Raw genomic sequence first — 18,476 nt, 5'->3', positions numbered from 1 at the left:
AATATGTTACATGTAATTACTGTCAACACAGCAATAAAAAGGTTTCTGGAGTAAGTGGAAAGAAAGAGTTTGGATGTCTCAACTTGATTATTTTTTTTCCCTGTAAAATGTCTGGCAAAATTTGGAACTGCTATGACATAAAGATCAGAAGTTGTTTTGGGGGCTCTGCTCTGTCTAAAAGATGAAAGACATATAAGAGAGAAGCTCTTCTGAACCTCAGCTTTTTGCTGCTACAGAGACCAAGAAAACTAAAAATCCAGCTGCTCCTCCATCCCAGCAGCATTGCTGGGTAGTGCTTGGTGGATGGGGTCTCATTTTTGGCCAAGCCAGCTCTCTGCAGCTCGGGTAGGAGAAAAGGATGGGATCCCTGAGGTCCTCCCAGAGGTTGATACTGACAGGGATGTTACCTCAGCCCTTTTGAAGCTGGGAGCCTTCTAAATCCATGATCTGAACAAGGATTTAGGGAAGAGACTCCTTGAGAATTTGCCCTTAACCTCCCCAAACTCACTGAAGTAAAGTAAGGGAATGAATATACTTTAAACTTCCTTATCTCTCCACATCACAAGTTATAATTGTGGATCTTCTAAATCACATTAATTCCTTTGCCTGTACAGAGATTGAAAATTGTTAACTGGTAATTATGATGTCTTTTTACCTTCTAATTAAGAGGGGAACTGCCACAGGTAAGCACCAGGTAACATTTGAATAATCCACATCTTCACATCCTCTGGCTTCTGCAGAGCTGAGCCAGTCAAAGAGTCAAACCCCAGAACATTCTTCAGGCTTTCAAAAGTTTAGGGCGTTTGGCTTAAACTGAGAATGGCTTTCTTTACACCCAAGTTAAGGACACAGCTCTGAATTAAATCCATCAAAACTCTTTGGCCAGACAGAAGTATTGACACATATATTTGGGTGATTAGTTTTTGGGCTGTATTTTTTAGGATGGAAGATGACTCACACTGTACAGTAAGTCATGCCTTGTTACTCTCCTGAGAGAAGACTCAATTTTTCAGATTATAGTTGATATCTTTGTGACAACGACAGCGATAAGATTTTGTTGGAACCATTGACTCATTCCTCTTGCATGGGAACAAAGGTTAGGTTGTAACAAAGGCCCTCAGGCCCAGATCTTTAAAGGTATTTTGTTGATTAACTACCCACAGCCATTAGCTTCTTAATTAAAAGGTAAGAAGGCATACTAATGGGACTTCAGCTGTGGAAACTGTCTCTTTAGTTTTTTTTTCTTGGTCAAATTAGCTGATGTCTCTGAGATGACCAGTCATCCATCCTCCAGCATCTGAGGCTATGCTTGTTAAAACTATTGCTACCAAAGCCTATAATCACAGCATATTCTCTGATTAAAGTTGTGTTCCAGATCCTCTCCTGTTTTCTATGATTCAAAGGTACACATCTTTTTGAAACAAAAAGCTTTCCATTTGGAATCAACATCCTTGATTTCAGCTTCAGCATGGATGTTTTTCTTTTGTAGAAAGTTTGTGTGGAACTGTTCCTTCTCTTAAAAAATTCAGAGTGTAAAACCAGCAAGAGGCAGAGGTATCATTTCACTGTACCAATTTCAAGCGCTGGGAAACTTTAGTTTTTTGTAGTCACAGTCAAAATTCAAATATATTCTACCAAAAAGAGCAGTTCTGCTCTGATGGAACGTGGAATGCTCTTCAAGGCATTTCTGTATTTTCATTTTGATATTTTTGGATTTGATTTGAATCAAATTTTGACTAAAAAGACCAGCAGCCTGAGGAGACATCTTCCCCTGCACTCTGTGGTACCTCCTGAAAGGAGTTTGGAGCCAGGTGAGGGTTATGCTCTGCTCCCAGTTGACAAGCGACAGAATGAGAGGAAATGGCCTTGAGCTGTGCCAGGGGAAATTCAAGCTGCACATCAGCAGGAATTTCTTCCTGGAAAGGGTGGTCAGGCCTTGGCAGGGGCTGCCCAGGGAGGTTTGGAGTGCCCTGGGTGTGTCTGGAGGTGTCCAAGGAAGGCCTGGATGTGGCACTCAGTGCTCTGGGCTGGGGACAAGGTGGGCATTGGGCACAGCTTGGACTTGATGTGCTGGTTTAGTTTTCCAGCTAAAGGATTCTGTCTCTTCTGGAGTAATTCTGTGCTTCTGACCAAACCACTTCACTTTGCAGACACCTTCAGTGGTGGGATTGAAAGCAAAGCTAGACTGTGCGGTTGTGTGTTGCTGTCAGTGACACAGACTGAGCACACAATCAGCTCTCTCCTTATACAAATACAGCACCAGAGAGACACCTCTCCTGTGAGCAAAGGCTGAGAAAGTTGGGGCTGTTCAGCTTAAAAAAAATACTTTAGAGCCCTTTTCAGGGCCTAAAGGGGCTTCAAGAGAGCTGGAGAGGGATTTTTCACAAGTAGTGACAGGACAAGAGAGAATGGATTCAAACTGACAGAGGGCAGGGATGGATGGGATATTGGGAAGAAATTCTTCCCTGTGAGGGTCGTGAGGTCCAGGCACAGGTTGTCCAAGAGGCTGCAGACTCCCCACCCCTGGAACTGAAAGCTCTGTGGAGCTCTGAGCAACCTGATCTAATGGAAGATTCCCTTCTCATGGCAGGGGTTTGGAACAAGATGATCTTTAAGGTCCTTCCAACCCAAATCCTTCCAGGACTTTAACACACACTTCTCCAATTATGGGTTGCTCAGTCTGGCACAGAAGAGCCATCTTCAGTCCCCTTAAACAGGTGTAGCTCCTTGGAAGCCTGAGAGCCCTTCTGTTCCAATACCCAGCTCATATTCTCTTCTCTTTGCTGAATCTTTCAGGTAAGTGGGAGTAAAAGGCAGTAAAATTGAAGTCATATGCCAGCAGACAAGATTGAACACACACTGAGTGCAGACTTGATGAATAAGAAGGTGGTATTTTAATAGTCAATTTTCAGAATATAATGGCTCTTGAAAATAGATTGCTTAGAATTTTCTCTGTTTAGAAGTGCTACTACTTAGCTGTGCACTTAAGTAAAAGCAGAACTTTGGGACACCTTTAAATTGAGGGATTGCCATAGGTTAGAAAGGCTGACAGGAAAAGAGGTACCTGAAAACTAAAATGTGATGCCATCAGACAGCATAAATGGCAGGGTATAAATAAAACAACTACTATAGTTGCCTTTATTGTAAGAACCTTTTGAAGATCTCAGGTTGCTGCTGCATTTCCTGAGCTTGGGATTTGTCCATTTAAGATGGTTAGACCCAAGATTTGGAGGTGTCTGTGTGTCTGTGAATTGAAGACCAGTTAAGTTCAGCAGGTCCACACTGAGAAGTAGGAGAGGCACAGACGATTTCAGCCCAAAGTTCATATCTGGATTGCTTTGGCTGGCTATGGAAACTTTCTGCAGTGTATGACAAGCAAAGCTGGGCGGCAGGGAACAAGATTTAGAGGGAGAGAGAGAACAGATGCACTTCTGCAGGTCAAAGGCTTTCCCTGGAGAGGGGAGTTCTGTGCTCACTCAGGAACCTGTCTAAGGGCAGATAATGCATCTTATACTGTGACTGCGCGCCACAAAATGTGCAGGTTGTCCTCAGAGCAGAGTCCTCACTGCACTGAGGGCACTGTCACCACCATCAGCATGTTTCCTCTGGAAGAGACACCAGGCTGGGGACTGTGTTTCCAGAGTGCCACCTCCCAGACGCAGCACAGCGTGCCCTCCAGGGTGCCTGTCCTGGAAGCCGTGAACTTCTCAAAGCCGGTCTGAAAATAAGAATTTTGTATGTTCTCCTGCAGCATTTAGTGCAAAGAGCTTTCTCTGCTAACATGCTTCTCAGGGCACACAGCCTGAATTATCACCAGGAGATTTTCTGCTTGGATTTGACACATTTATTTTGATGGTGAAGAGCGAGACTGACGTGACTCCTCTCAGAGTCAAAGGGACCTGAACAGATTTCCTCTCAGTGGTCTGTGTCTCTTCCCATGTGATAGGGAGCCCTTTGATCAGCAATACTCTGTTAATAATTTATTTTAGCATTGTGCCTTGTATCCATAAGCTGACAGACCAGTGGCACTCCTGCCAGAAGAGGAATACTAATGCAATACACCCATAATTGCTCTGCACTGGAAAACAGCGTCACATGAAACACAGCTTCTCCAGGGGCTAAACTTCATCACCTTTATTTTGGGTCCTCACAGGGCAGCTCCTGAAGCTGCTCATACAATGAGCTCTTATCATGTTTGTTGCCTGCTTGGGCCACTCACAACAAAACCTGGGACAATTCATGTCAATTTTTAAAAATGCCAGATGCTGGTGGAGGTCCTGGGAATAATGGTATAATGGAAGAGGCAAAAATTGTGTTCCTTACCTCAGATTTCCTGTTTTGTTTTCCAGGAAGATATATTTTCTTTTCTCCCCCTCTTCTGGCTCACACACTTGTAGAAGCCCTTATTATTTTTCACATCCCTTGACAAACTCAGCTCCAATTCTGCTTCAGCTTTCCTGATCCCATCCCTACACATTTGGCCAGAATCCCTAAAATATTCCCAGGATACACACCTCTGGTTCCACTGCCCATGGATCCTCCACATGCTTAGGTGAAGGAGCCCAGCCCCTCCCGCCTCTCCAGCTCCAAGGGAAAATGCGGTATCTCATCAAATTTATTTCCCTGCCTCTATTAATACTGGCCTTGAAGACAGATGTTGGCGAAGAGAAGAGGTTGCTGCAAGGTAGTCCTTGGAAGTGGGAGAGCTTGTAAAGCTTCTTGGGCTCTCCACTATAATACTTTAACTTTTTTATTGATTTGAGAAAAATTTGAGGGAGTTAAGTGCATTCCCAGAGCTAATTGAACCTATATTTCTTCACAGATACATGAGTCAGAGCATCTGAGTGTGTATTGCCAAATATAGCGATTGTGCTCCATCAAAAGACAGATGCCGGAGCACAACAGCACACATCCCAAAGTCTTGCTTTAATTAACCCTTCAGAAATGATAGACAGGGCTGTTTTCCATGTATCTGTGGAAGAAATGCTGTATATTTTAACAGCAATGGCAGCAAGACTGATGAGGCAGAGAGGAAAGCCAGGGGTGAGCAGAGCAGCGATTCTCTACGTGGTTTATGGGATCTCAGAATGTTAAGGGGTTAGGAAAGGATCTTAAAGATCATCTCACCCCAACCCTTCTGCCATGGCACACCTTCCACCATTCCAGGCTACAACCTGCCTTTGAATACTGCCAGGCTTTAGAAATCCACAACCTCCCCGACCAACTTGTTCCAGCGCCTCACCACCCTCACAGTAAAGAAAAAAATAAAAAAAATATTCCTCTGCCGCAATAATTCCCCATTCCCAGGCTGCCTCCAGAACACCTGGAGTTCGCGTCTCTCCCCGTGGGGATGCCCGAAGCCACCCCGAAGTGGTGCGCATGGTGCCGGACACTCAGGGAAATGCGGGGGGAGGTGGAGGAAGAGGAGGAAAAGGAGGAAGAAAAGGAGGAAAAAAAGATGAGGAGGAGGAGGACGCGGGAAGCGCTCCCGGCCGTGAGGGCAGTGAGGGCCGAGAACCGCCAGGGGGAGCCGCGCGCTCTCGGGATGCGGGGAGCGCGGGGATTGGGTGGGGCCCGCGCGCGCGCGCGCCGCTGATTGGCCGGCGCGGGCCGGGCCGGGCTCGGGGCGCCGCTGATTGGCCGGCGCGGGCCGGGCCGGGCGCGCGGCGCCGCTTCTTAACGCGGGTCGCGGGGCGGCGGGAGCGCTGAGCGCCGGCGGGGCCGCTGCCACTGTCACTGTCACTGTCGCGACATGAGCGAGGTGAGCCGGACTGAGCGGGGCGGGGGACACCGGGCCCGCGGAGCGGCGATGTCACCTTCGCCTCTCCGCGAAGGGAAAGGCGCATCCCGGGCTGGGATGCTCCGGAGGTCCCGGGAGGGGGGGAGGTTGTGTCTCAGCATCTCCTTTTAAACTCTGATAAACGCATCCCCACAGGGGCGTGCGCGCTTGCCGGGCGTAAAGCGAGGTGGTGGTTTTGCCCTTTGAAGGACCGGGCACGCTCGTGGAGATTCCTAACTAAAAATCCCTGATAATTTCGCATATCTACCCAGCGCTTTCCTGTGTAGAAAAAAGGATTTAGTAAGTTGTGGGAAAGTTTCCTGCTAGAGCTCATGGAAAAAAACCCGCCCTGTTTGTGGTTGGATGCTGATGTAAACTTTGTAAGTGGTGTCCTGAGAAGGATTACAATCGAGGTGAAAAAATGTAAATAGTGCCAAATATGTAAGTATCACTTATACCTTTGTAAATAAATAAACCGAAATTTTGCAGTTGTGGGTTTTCTTCTTGCCTTTTTTTTTTCTTTTTTTTTTTTTTTTTTTTCCTCTGCAGTGGAGAAGTTCAAACTATAGATTTTTTTTTTAACTTTAATATATTGTTAGACAGAACGACTTGGGTTCAGCTGAGAGATCCCACATTTTCTAGTGCAGCTCATTTTTTGGGAGTCAGCAGAGGTACCTGTAAATATGTCTTACCCAGCACCTATTTTTGGCAGCTGTTTGCTACAAGACACCTGCTGCTCCATTAACAAATTGGATTTTCCTTTTTTTAAGAAGCAAAATCGAGAGTGACACCGGATGAGCTGCGACTATTTGCTGTGCAGGTGTTACACTCAGCTGTGGTTTTCCACAAGGTGTAAACTGGAGATGAAAAGCAGGAGCAGCCTGGTCCCCTGGCAGGGATTTGTGAGGTGCAGCTCACATTTTGGCTTTCAGGTCATGCCAGGTGTGGAGAGAAGAGGAAATCCTTATGGCTGCTGCCTGCAGGGATCAGGCATGGGGATCTCTTGACGACCTCCCCTCTGCTGCTGCCTGTATTTCTATCTATCACCTGCCTGGAGTTCATGCAGTGGCTTTGGCTTTTTTTTTGGTTGATTTTTTTTTTTTTTTTTTTTGTTTGTTTTTGTTTCAACCACTTTAACTTTGCTGCACAGGCTGGCTGAGGTGTGCTGTGAGATGCAGCAGCACTATTTCACCCTTTATAATTTAGGGGAAATCTTAAGGAGAGGCGTAATATTTGGGTGGTGCTGCTGAAGTTACTGTAGCTATACAAGCCATTCTTGTTGCAGCTTTGTGCTGGGTTGTATTTGCTTAATAAGTACCTTTCATAATTTAAATTAGACTGATTACCTTTTGGATTTAAAGAGGCACAGTGAAGATAAAGATCCTCCCTGCTACCAGCACAGGAATTCTTTATTCACAGTGCATTTTTTTGTGCCTGACAGAGCTGTATTCCTGGCAAACCACTGGAGCCGGGAGATGTTTCCCTGGTGCAGAGTTGTGTCCTGTGCTGGTGACAGTGAGCGCTGCACTTGTGTTCGGTGCTGCTGTCATTCCCCTGACAAAACTGGGGAGTTAATCACTCACAGCTCCAGTGAAGAAAAGCCTCCCTGCTGTTCCTTGCTGTCAGTGCTTCCCCAAAAGGCAGAGGACAGCGACTACACCACCCCAAGCCACCTCAGTGCAAAAGGTTGTTGTTAAAAAATGAGGCAACCCCCCCCCCCCCCCCCCCCCGGGCGGAAGGAAAGATCTTAGATAACTGTTTGCTGTTGGGGGTGGTTTTAGCTTGCAATACTGTAATTGAATTTTTTTTTTTATTTTTGGCTTAATCTGCTCAAAAAATATAAAAATCTGTGGATGGGGTGTTTGAAAAGAGGCTCAATTAGAGCCCTCAAAAGATTATCCCCCATACAATGGTGTTGGGAGGGTGGGAAGGTTTTTTTTTTTTTGCTCTATGGTACCAATTTCCTGGCTTTGAGCAGTGTTGGAAATCTCACAGAAATCTCTGAAAAGAGCTTTCGTTTCCCTGAGTTATTTACTGAGACTTTGCATGAATTCTCATTTTATTGCTTCAAGCAAAATTAACTTTTCTTGTCTATGGGCAGTGATCAGGGTGATTTATTAATGTGGTGAGGCACTTCAACAGGTTGTGCAGAGAAGCTGCCCCTGGATCTCTGGAAGTGTTCAGGGAGAGGTTGGATGTGGCTCTGGGCAATCTGGGATAGTGGGAGGTGTCTCTGCCCATGGCAGGGATGGAACTGGATGGGCTTGAAGGTCCCTTCTAACCCAAACCATTCTGTGATCACCAGTCTGGTAGAAAAAGCTGAAAAGGAAGCAGTCAGTCATCTGACTGTAGTATTTTCTGTTTATAAGCAGCTAGCTTATATTATTTTTCAGGAAGGATAAGGACCTTTACTACAGGAAGAGCATCACACTGCTTTCTCTGCAGTATTTATCTGAAAATGTGTTTAATGAGTTCCTTCTGCTGGGCAGAAGTCTGGCCCCATAAATAGTCAGTGAGAATGTGAGGTGTAAGAGTTGATCTAGTGGCTTTACAAATTGTGATTTATGCTTCCTGCTGCATGGTTTAGTGGCAGACAGGTCCCTTAGCTGTATGGGAATTCCTTGGGCCTGTCGGTGTACATTGAAATGCATCTTTAGCTCTGAAAGTCTGTCTTCAGATAACTGGGGAGCCTTTTCTCTATGTCTGTGGCTGTTCTGTTGTTTTTAATGAGCTGTGCTGGAAAATACCAGCTGCTGTCAATGAGCAGCCACAAGATGCAGCCTGGCTTCCATTAAAGCTTTCCAGTCACACAGGCTGAACTGGGGGGAGAGATCTTGGGTGATGGGCCCACAGACCAATGCCAAATCTCTCTTCACAGTCAGCAGTTGTACCAGTGAGCCTCTAGTCTCACATCTGGCATAAACTCGATTCACCACAGGGAATCCTGTCATCTGAGCAGTCATCTAACTATCCTGATGTGTTGCAGATGATGTTAGGTTGTGGTATTCCCCTGCCGTGAGGGTTCACAAGAAGTATTCAATCACACAGACATTATGATGTTCACATTTGCTTCCTGTATGGAATATTTTTGGTTGTCATCAGGAATCAGGTCTGGGCTTAGGAAGGAGTGCATTTCAGCAGTGAGGTCTTACAGCCCTGGGTGCTGTCCCAGTGGCTCCGGGATGAGGAGTCTCCAGCAGAGATTGCCTTGGATGCATTTGTTTTCTTGATTGTAAAAGGCCAGAGTCGTGTTGCTGGTGTAGGGGACAAGCTCAGCTTTAATATGTGTTATTTAGGTGTCTGACTTGAGGAGAGCCATTTGGGAAATCTTTTTTTATTGCCTGAGGCACTTATGATTGAAGAACATGCATTGGAAGAGCCTTGTGCAACGTGAGTGAAGTGCAGCCCTGATTGCCAGGATGCTGATGTGCACCCCTTGAGTGATATGTACTTTGAGCCAGCAGCTTTTTGTATTTGAGAATCAGCCTGGTTACCAGACAGCAGCAAGAATATTCTGGCTTTCCTTTGGAAACAGGTGTCAAGCAGCCAAGCACATGAAATTTGGAGAGCTCTTAGGGGTCTGACCATCTCAGTTGGGAAGGTGAAGAGCTGGGGACTTGGTCTCTGCGTAAATGCAGAGTTTTTGGTCAGGCTTTGAAAGCAAAGAAAACCAAATCTTGCTTCTCTGAGCTACAAGCAGCTCTTTGCTTTAGGTTGGCTTTGGAATCCTGCAGCCACTGCTGTGCCGTGCCCTCCTTCAAAAGCATCATGGATGGTGTTCATGTCCCATAACTGGGAGGGGCAGGGCATTCCTGGGGGATGAGCTGTCCTGCAGACAGCTCTGCTCTGCAGCCTGCATCTGTGAATCTGCTTTGGAGCTCTGACCACCTTCACTGGGAGGTGTCCAAGCAGCCAACACAGCAAAAATGCAGGCTGACATGGGATAACTCTGGGATCGGAGATGTTTTGAAAAAGGACTCCAGTGCTTGAGGTGTGTCTGTAAGATGCCCATCAGCAATTCTGAACAAGTGAGGCCCCACGGTTTGGGGATGCCCCACAGCAGGCAGACTTGGAGAGAGTCCAAGTCCTTTTCCCTCAGACTTGAAGGAGAACTTGAAACATCTCACAGTCCCTGTGGACAGGTGTGTTCAGCAGGAAGCTCTTGGAGAAGGACAGGGAATGTGTGAAGTCTTAGGTGTAAGTGGAGGTTTTTTGGCTGAAACTGTCTGCTTCAGGTAGTTATATGGTAAACTGGGCTTCTTTCCTGGGTTGTTCTCCTCACTTCCCATGAAACCATCCTACTGAAATGGTACTTAGCAGCTTGGAACCACATGAACACAACTGAGGATTATACAACCATAACTCTGATGGCACTAAATCAAAGAGCTGGTGTTTGTAAGGGAAGAACACACCATACTTGTTTCACAGCAGCTCCTGTTCTCTGCTCTGGTGTTTCCAGTCCTGGCAGGTCTCTGAGCCTGCCCCTCACCTTGGGGGGGCCCTTCTGGTTGCATTTTTCAGATTTTGCCATGACCCCAATTGTTAATTATTTGCCTCATTATACCCACAGTAGGTACAAAAACTCTGCAGCTCTAAAAACCCCAGCAAGAACACAGCAGAGTGGAGGAGGAAATTGTGCAGCTGTTACAGGATGGGGGTGGGATCGATAAGCACATGAACATCAGTTTTTAATTTTAACTCACATCTATTTATTAGCTGAGTGGTAAATTGCAGCTCAAAAGAGGAGGAAGAAGAGAGAACAATAAGATTTACATCTGTCACTTGCCTACTCTTTCCATCAGTGTGGTTTCAGTGGGATCAAGAATCTTCTAAAATAGCACTTAGAAGTGATGTTGGAAATTGATCTTAATTTGATGACACTGGCAGAAGCTCACGGGTTCTCTTGCCATGTATAGAATGCCAGCAGATTCAGGCAACACATTCTAAAAAAGGACATTTAGCTTTAATAGTGTGCTTCAGTGTCGTGTTTCCTTGTAAAAGAATAACTTACTCCAACCTTCATGCTGCAGGACTTGACAAAACAATATAATTTCATGTTGCGAAGGAATATTAGTTTCTTGTCCAATATCCCTAAATTTGTAATGAATTGGCAAGCTTATAGGAGTCACCATCCAACAGTTACTGCATTATCTAGAACATGCAAGTGATGAAATGTGGTGTAAAGTAGCATTTAAATTCAGCAGAGACAGTGGTAGCATTTCCATTACAGGTTTCTGGGCTTTTGTTGTTAAATATTTTTTAAAAATCTGAATAAAATATTCCATTTCCAAACTACCATTTGCTCTTATTTGTCTCAGGTTTTTTTTTTTTTTGAGGGATGGCTTGGAAAATGTGTTTGTATGTTTTGCCTCTTGAACTCTGCTAGGGAAGAGCTTGTAACAGACTGGGCTAAACACTGGGTATGTCAATCCTGAGACACCCCCTCGACTGAGGAGGCTGGGGGAAAGCAATGCCTTCCTTTAGCCTCTCACTTGCATCAAAGCCTTAAATTCCCTGAGCCATGCACCACGTTCTCTGCAAGGCACAGGGTCTTCTCATGAACATGAAAATCATACATTCCCTTGCTTTCCAAGGAAAGCTTTTTTTTTTTTTTTTTTTTTTTTTTTTTTTTTTTCCCCCCTCCTCCCTTCTTTTTTTGGATACTGGGTTGCTAAAGAAATAAAAGTATGGTAGATACTTGTAAACTAGATCAAATCACAAATAATCACTTTTTAACTTTGTCCTCTAATTTTAGTTCAGAAACCCACTCTCTAGTTCTTTTATAAGAACAGGTGGAAGACAGACTCTATACATTTGTCTCCTTTGGGAAATGAATGGCAAAAAGCTGCAAAGGAATTTAGTTGTGAAACATGATAAATGACAGGATTTGGGGGCACAGTTTATCCCCACTCTCCGTGTCTACTTCCTCAGAGACCACACGAAGTCTGCTTAGAGGTAAAATGGGCAAGTGTCACACAGAGCAGGTCTTTGGCTGGTGCTGTCTCATCAAGTCATACCAACAAGGCTAAAGCCTTATTTATGCACTAACCTGGAATTTGGAGGGAGAAGCACAAGTTTAGTCAGAGAAGAAAAGAAAATTGTCTGCCTACCTGATTTGAATATTAGTTTAAGCTGAACTGTCTCTCCTCTTAAGAGAAAAGTGTTACTTTATAGGCACAATATTCTTGCATTATCCCCTTAGTCTAGAGTACATGAAATAAGAGCTTAACCAGTGGTATAGTTGAGCCACTCTGAGTGCTGTAACAGTAGACAGAATGATGTTAGAGCACTCTTGTGAGAGATGAAAGTTAGAAACAAAAGAAGAAGAAAGAATTAAAAAAAAAAAATTGTGAAATCTTTGTGCCCTTCTGTCTGTCCTTGGAGACCTCAGCCATCCTACAGTGAGACAAGGAGCTGGTGAGAAGGCTGGCACCAGGTAGGAGGGCCTCAGATCTTGGAAACACGGACTCTAGCTCTGCCTGGAGGTGTGTGTTTAATATCTTTAATGTCCAGATGTCTGACAGAAAGTTCTGCACTGCTTTGTCACCAGCCTTACCTGGTGTTCCTTGGCTGGCAGTTGGGTTCTTGGTGGGTTGTGGGGCTAAAGCTACTGAATGGTGCCAACAGAAGTGGAAAGCTGTAGGAGTAGAACCAGAGAAACCTGAAATGTGGTCAGGTTCTGATGGTTTAAACTAGGAAGGAGTGAGCAGGGATCACTGTACAGCAGATGTCTCTCAACAGTCAAAGGGAGAGATCCCTTTGGGGATCCTGGCTGGCTGCACACACTGGTGTGGATGGATATGTAGGGATTTTGGGTGCACCTTTTCTAGGAATGATGGAGCACAGTTCTGACCAGGGCTTGCCCTAGAAATCAGACAAATCCATGTCTTGCTAAATCAGCTTGGCAAGACTTTGCAGGTTCTTCTGGAGTAATCAGGGAGTGGAAGAGACCTGAAAAGAAAACTTGGGTTCTGCACAGCTTTAAAATCCCTGGGCAGAGTGTTGGGAAGCTGCCAGCACTCATTGTTAATATCTGGGCATGATTTTGCATTTCCATGTGTCCAACAAAATCAGCCTTGTCAGCCAGCAGGTACCATGATCTCACCAGCCTGTTCCCAAAAATGCAAGTGTGTAACAGCAGGTGAAGCAAAAATTAATAGATCTGAGGATGTAAGGGATTTCTTGAGTATTTTGATGATGTTAGACCTTTTCCTAGTGACACTCAGGACACGAAGGAAGAGCAGTGATTTGTGAGAATGGTTTTCACAGACATCTTAGCATTTTCCCATGACATGTTTGCCTCACCAGGCCAGTAGGGTGAAGTTGGTTTGACCAGGTGAATATCAGGGTGTAATGCCTAGATAAATATGAAAACACATTTTAAAAGGCTGAAATCCACGTTCAGGTGAGAGGTACAGAGCTGGAAAAGTAATCCTCATTAAAAATCACAAGTGTGTTCTTCATTTGAATTTTAGTAATTTTCATTCTCTAGCTTTAATCTTTTAAGAAATGGGGTTGTTTTTTCTCTTGAGGATCTTTCTCTCTCTTTTTCTCTTGGAGGAAATAGGCTTCTCTTTGCAATAACCAGTATTAAATCACTCTTATATTAAAATACTGAATACTCTGCATGTTGACTCTAAAGCACATAATTTTAACACTAATGGAAATGCTCCAAAGAATGACTTTTATTTGAACTTTTTATTGTATTGTTCCAGGAGGATATCTGAATGACATGGAAATCTGTTTCTTGGAATTCCAAAAGAGTACTTACAAACTGCGAGGTCGAGGGAGGCAGAAGATAAACTGCCAGAAATTAGAAGCATTAAATTGATGTGAAGGAAGGAGGGGGAAGGATGACTGGGCAGGCAGATGACATGGAGGGGGGGAAATGAGCCATGTGGCTTCATGGCTGCTTCACACATATCACTGCTCCAGTCAGAGCTGACAGATACACACCCCTGGAAGAGAGCAAACATATTGTTGGCTTGGCACACTTGAGAGTGCATGTGCCAGCACACATGTGCTGCAGTTGAAGCAGGGCAGCCAAATGCCTAAGGCAGGCCAGCTTGATGCCAATTTTAATTTGCCAGTCATACTTGGCTAGTTATCACTTCTTTCCTTCAACATATTTTGCAAGCTACTGGAGAGCACTAACACCCAAAGCAAGCTGAATGAACCTTTCAGGATAGATTACAAGAGAACCTCTCCTTCTTGCAGGGCTTTTATCCTGAGCATTGCTTTGTAATCCTTGTGTGGATCAAAAGCTTTGTGTGCTTCTGTCCTGGAATTGGATTTAGGGTATGGATCTGCAGGTGTGGGAACGTTGGTAGCAAAGGTTCTACCTTAATACTGTGACTTGCAGAGAACCCAAATTGCAAATTACCTGAATTCTAGCAATAGCTTTTGCAGTCATGCCATGTAAGTCTTTAATAGATGTTTTTGTCTGACTGCAGTGTGTCAGGCAGCACAGCTGGATCTAAATCTGCTTTCTGCACGGAACTTCTAAGGAACCTGTTTTCTCTCTAGTCAAGGGCTAAGTATGAGAGACTATTACCAAAATGACTTCTCTTGTAGGAGCACCTAAGGGCCATTTTTAATGGCATTGCAGGATGATTTGCCATTTCATGTGTGAATGAGGTGTAAATGTTTAGATGGGTAATGTTTTCTCTTTTACTTCCTATGCAAGGCACAAAGTGCAGAATGGAGCCTGGTTCATAATGTGAGACTGAAGACAAAGGGAATGAAAGAGGACTACATGGAGAAACTTGACAGTTTTCATTGAACTTGAATTGGAAAACACAGTTCGTAGAATCACGGAATGGTTTGGGGTGGAAAGGACCTTCAAGATCTTCTTGTTCCAGCCCTGCCATGGGCAGGGACACCTTCCACTATCCCACATTGCTCCTAGCCCTGTCCCACTTGGCCTTGGACACTTCCAGGGATTGGGCATCCGCAGATTCTCTGCCTAACCAGTGCCAGGGCTTGCCCACCCTCCCAGGGATGGATTTAGTCTTAGGGCAGGTAATCTGGTATGTCTCTTCTGGGGCCAGGGAACCTGGGAACTCTTACAGCTTTTGTCCAAAAATTGCTTTATTTTCTTCTCTGCTGCTGTTAGCAATGAAATGGATCACAGCAACAATTTCCTTGAGCAGCTGCAGGGTCCTCAGAGCTTCTGATTTGTGGAAATCCCAATTTTCTGTCCATCTCTTGGCCAGAGGAAGTGACCTGACTTGTCTTCTGCTTGCTACATGAGTTTATTCGATCACTGTCCCTAATTCCTGGCCATCAAGGTGACCTTGCGCCTCACCCTGCCCGTTTTCCTTTCACTGTGGCACGGTTGTTTCTGATCCCTTGGCTGTGGTTTTTCCTCCCAGTGCCAAGAGCTCTGCTCTGAACCACATCCCCCCCCTGCCCAGCAAAGCAGCTCTCCTAAAGCTCTCAGCAGATCATTCCTGATCCAAATTGGAACAATGCTGGACTAATCCTCTGTTGAGCGATGCCCCACGTCAAGGGCAGCTCCAGCAGCCCATCCCAGGTGCCCCTGGCAGGGATGTGCCTGTGGCAGGGAGCCAGGGATGCCAGGTTTGCGTCATCCCCCTGGGCAAGGCTGCGCTGCCAAGGCTGCGGGACACTCGCTGTGCAGTGATTCCCTGCTGCTGGAATGACCCTGAAGTCCCTGTCACCCCAGCACGTGGCTGGGGGGCTGCTCCCAGTCCTCCCTGTGACCAGACGGGTGTCCCGGGGTGGGTGGAGCAGTGGAGTAAGTGATGCAGAAACATCCCTGCCACTTGGTCTTGCTCTTGTCTTGAAAATCAAAGGCTTTGCCCGAGGCTGAGGCTTGAAACTGCCGTAATGAATATTTTTGGAAAATCCTGGCTGGCCCAGGTACTAGAGCAGTTGAACTGGCTGTGATAATACCTGTTTACTTCTGAAATATGTAGGGAAACAGCAGGGAAATAAGAACAGATTTTCTTTAATTGTACAACTGGAAAACTGGAAACAAAAACATGCCAACAGAAAAAAACAGCCACCAGAATTTTTGCAGTCTGGGAAGAAGCAGCCTGTTTTAATAATGACAGCCAGTATGATCAGAGATGAAGCAATTTGTCAGTGCCGATTTTCACTGTGAATAATCCAAGCTGTCCCTTGAAGACAACCTCTAACTAAATTACAGCTGGGTTTAGAGCTCAGCAAATTGCATTACCTAAAACTTCAGAAGGGCTCAGAAGCATAAAATTTAAAATAAATGTTTTGCTACAAAACCACTATCCATAAATCAGTTGTATTATGCCTAGGCAGGGACTCTTGATACCTTAATTGGCTTAGGACACTCTTCCTATCTGGGGATTCTGATATGAAAAGATACCCAGGATATTGTCTGTATCCAAATGCTCTTTCCAGATCCCCAAGGTTTTCTTGTTCCTAATCAGGTGCCCTTCCTGTATTTCCCACACAGGGGGCCAAGGCTGATAATTTAGGTTGTCCTGGTACAACTGTTTGTGGATCAGATATATCAACTTCACGACTGAAATGATCAACAGAAACAGTTGAAATATTTATTTCTTTTTTTAGCTGGATCATTTCAATGGTTGTTTTCAACACAGCTCGGCTGAAGGGTTATTTTTAACTTGAATAATTTTAGTGCTCCTATTTTCCATGTGACCTTGCAAACAATTGTTTCCAAAGAAATGAGGCCTTGGGGATGGGAAGGTGTGGTTGGATTGGGCTCTAATGGGAAGTAGGAGTTCTTAAGGCAGGTTTCCTGCCCAAAAATGCCCTTTTTGGAACTGTAATGCCAGGTCTGATGCTACCAATAGATAAGAAATAATAAAAGCAGAAGAAAAAATAGAAGAAACCACCTTGAGAACCACAGGCAGTTTTTATTTATGCCATTTATCTTAATCTATTTTTATATAATTGAAATATTCCTCTTGGGTCACCTTGGAAATGGAGAAAGAGCAGATTGCGATTGATTTGGGCTGTATCACCCATGTGCAAGTGAGAACTGCAGTCACTTTTTGGCAAGTGGTGTGAGAAGGTTTTTTTGTAGATGATTTTATTTTCTTTGCCCTTTGTTAAACAAAACCCAAGACACAATTTAGGGAAGTTCCACAGTACCACACTGAGGTTCCAATTCCAGTCATAAAAGTAATTCTGCTGAGTCAAAGACAGCTCCTTGTCCACGTCTGAGTTTGCTCTGTAAATAAACCATGCTGGATCAAATCTCCCATTTCCTGCAGGAAAAAAAAAAAAGGATTACTTCTCATGGCTGGCATGGTAATTAACAGGATTTGGGAAATACATTCTTGCAGCTGCTTTCAAAATTAACTTCAAAGATTCCATTAATCCCTGCCTCTGAAAAAAAATAAAAATTGTGATTACAATGTCTTCGGAGAAATAATGTTTTAATTCAAAATATGCTAATAACCTAGATATTAAGCAAGCTACTGTTTGTGCTAATTACGTTGATTACATTTGGTGTTGGTGTAAATATTCCGTTTAGAACATTATATGGAATCTGAATACAAAATCAGCAGGTTCTCACTGTGCTGATTTATAAATTACAGCCCAGCATTGGCAAAAGTGGGGCACAGCTAAAGTTCTTTTCTGTGCTCTTAGAATATTTAAAATCAGCACTTTAAGTAGGTTCCTCTATCTCCGACAGTGATTCCCTCAGCCCATTTTCATCAGATGTCTCTTAATTTATCCTGGGAGCTGCCCCAGGCCTGGATCCCAGCACAGGGAGGAGCTGGAGCTGCTGGAGAGAGCCCAGAGGAGGCAGCAGGATGAGCAGAGGGATGGAGCAGCTGTGCTGGGAGGAAAGGCTGGCAGAGCTGGCATTGTTCACCTGCACAGGAGAAGCTTTGGGCTGAGCTCAGGGTGGCCTTGCAGGGCCTGGAGGAGCTGCAGGAAACATGGAGAGAGACAATTGCCAAGGGATGGAGGGACAGGACACAGGGAATGGCTTCCCACTGCCAGAGGGCAGGGCTGGGTGGGATATTGGGAATTAGGAATTGTTCCCTGGCATGGTGGGCAGGACCTGGCACAGGGTGCCAAGATAAGTTTTGGCTGTCCCTGGATCCCTGGAATGTTCAGGTTGGACACTGGGGCTGGGAGCAGCCTGGGACAGTGGGAGGTGTCCCTGCCATGGCAGGGCATTGGACCTGAATGATCTTTAAGGTCCCTTCCAACCTAAACCCTTCCATGGTTCTACGTGTGCTCAGTGCTGAAGGACCTCCTGCTTTCTGTGTACCCTCAGAAATGCCTGTTCTGAGCATTTGCCTCAAGCCAGAACTTCTGTCTGGACAAAAATGAACAAATCATGTCTCCTAAATTGAAGCAAATGCCCTAAGCCTATGAGCAACCATGTGATTAAGCACTCTGTGCATTTTGTGTAGCCACGTAAATAAAAATGTGTCTTTCACATGGGCAATGACTACACTGCAGACAGCACCATTTGTAGTTATCAGAGACTTGTTAATTTTGGACAGATAATGCTGTGCTTTCTAGGATGATAAGGTGCATTCATGTGCATAACCATGTCCCTTCAGTGACTTAAAAAGTCACAAAAAACACTGTCCTCTCTCAGCTTGTAGCCACTGCAGCTTGAATCCCATCGGCTCATCTCAGCCCACCTGCGTAGTTTTAATTTATTAAAATAGCTGTAAGAAAGCCTTAATAAAATTAGGGACAATCA

The 18,476-nt window shown here is 44.9% G+C and overlaps 1 protein-coding gene across 1 annotated transcript in view; it reads left to right on the top strand.

The window, feature by feature from the left end:
• The first annotated feature begins 5,752 nt into the window (after positions 1-5,752).
• PCP4 (Purkinje cell protein 4) overlaps positions 5,753-18,476 on the top strand; it is a 47,032-nt gene continuing 34,308 nt past the window's right edge. The window contains exon 1 of the mRNA XM_062514978.1: positions 5,753-5,761. Coding sequence (XP_062370962.1) covers positions 5,753-5,761 — 9 coding nt within the window. The remainder of the gene's footprint in view (positions 5,762-18,476) is intronic.

This window comes from Cinclus cinclus, chromosome 2 (genome assembly GCF_963662255.1).
Source record: "Cinclus cinclus chromosome 2, bCinCin1.1, whole genome shotgun sequence".
Taxonomy (NCBI): domain Eukaryota; kingdom Metazoa; phylum Chordata; class Aves; order Passeriformes; family Cinclidae; genus Cinclus; species Cinclus cinclus.
Note: the sequence above shows the minus strand (reverse complement) of the source record. Positions and strands in the feature narration are given on the sequence as shown.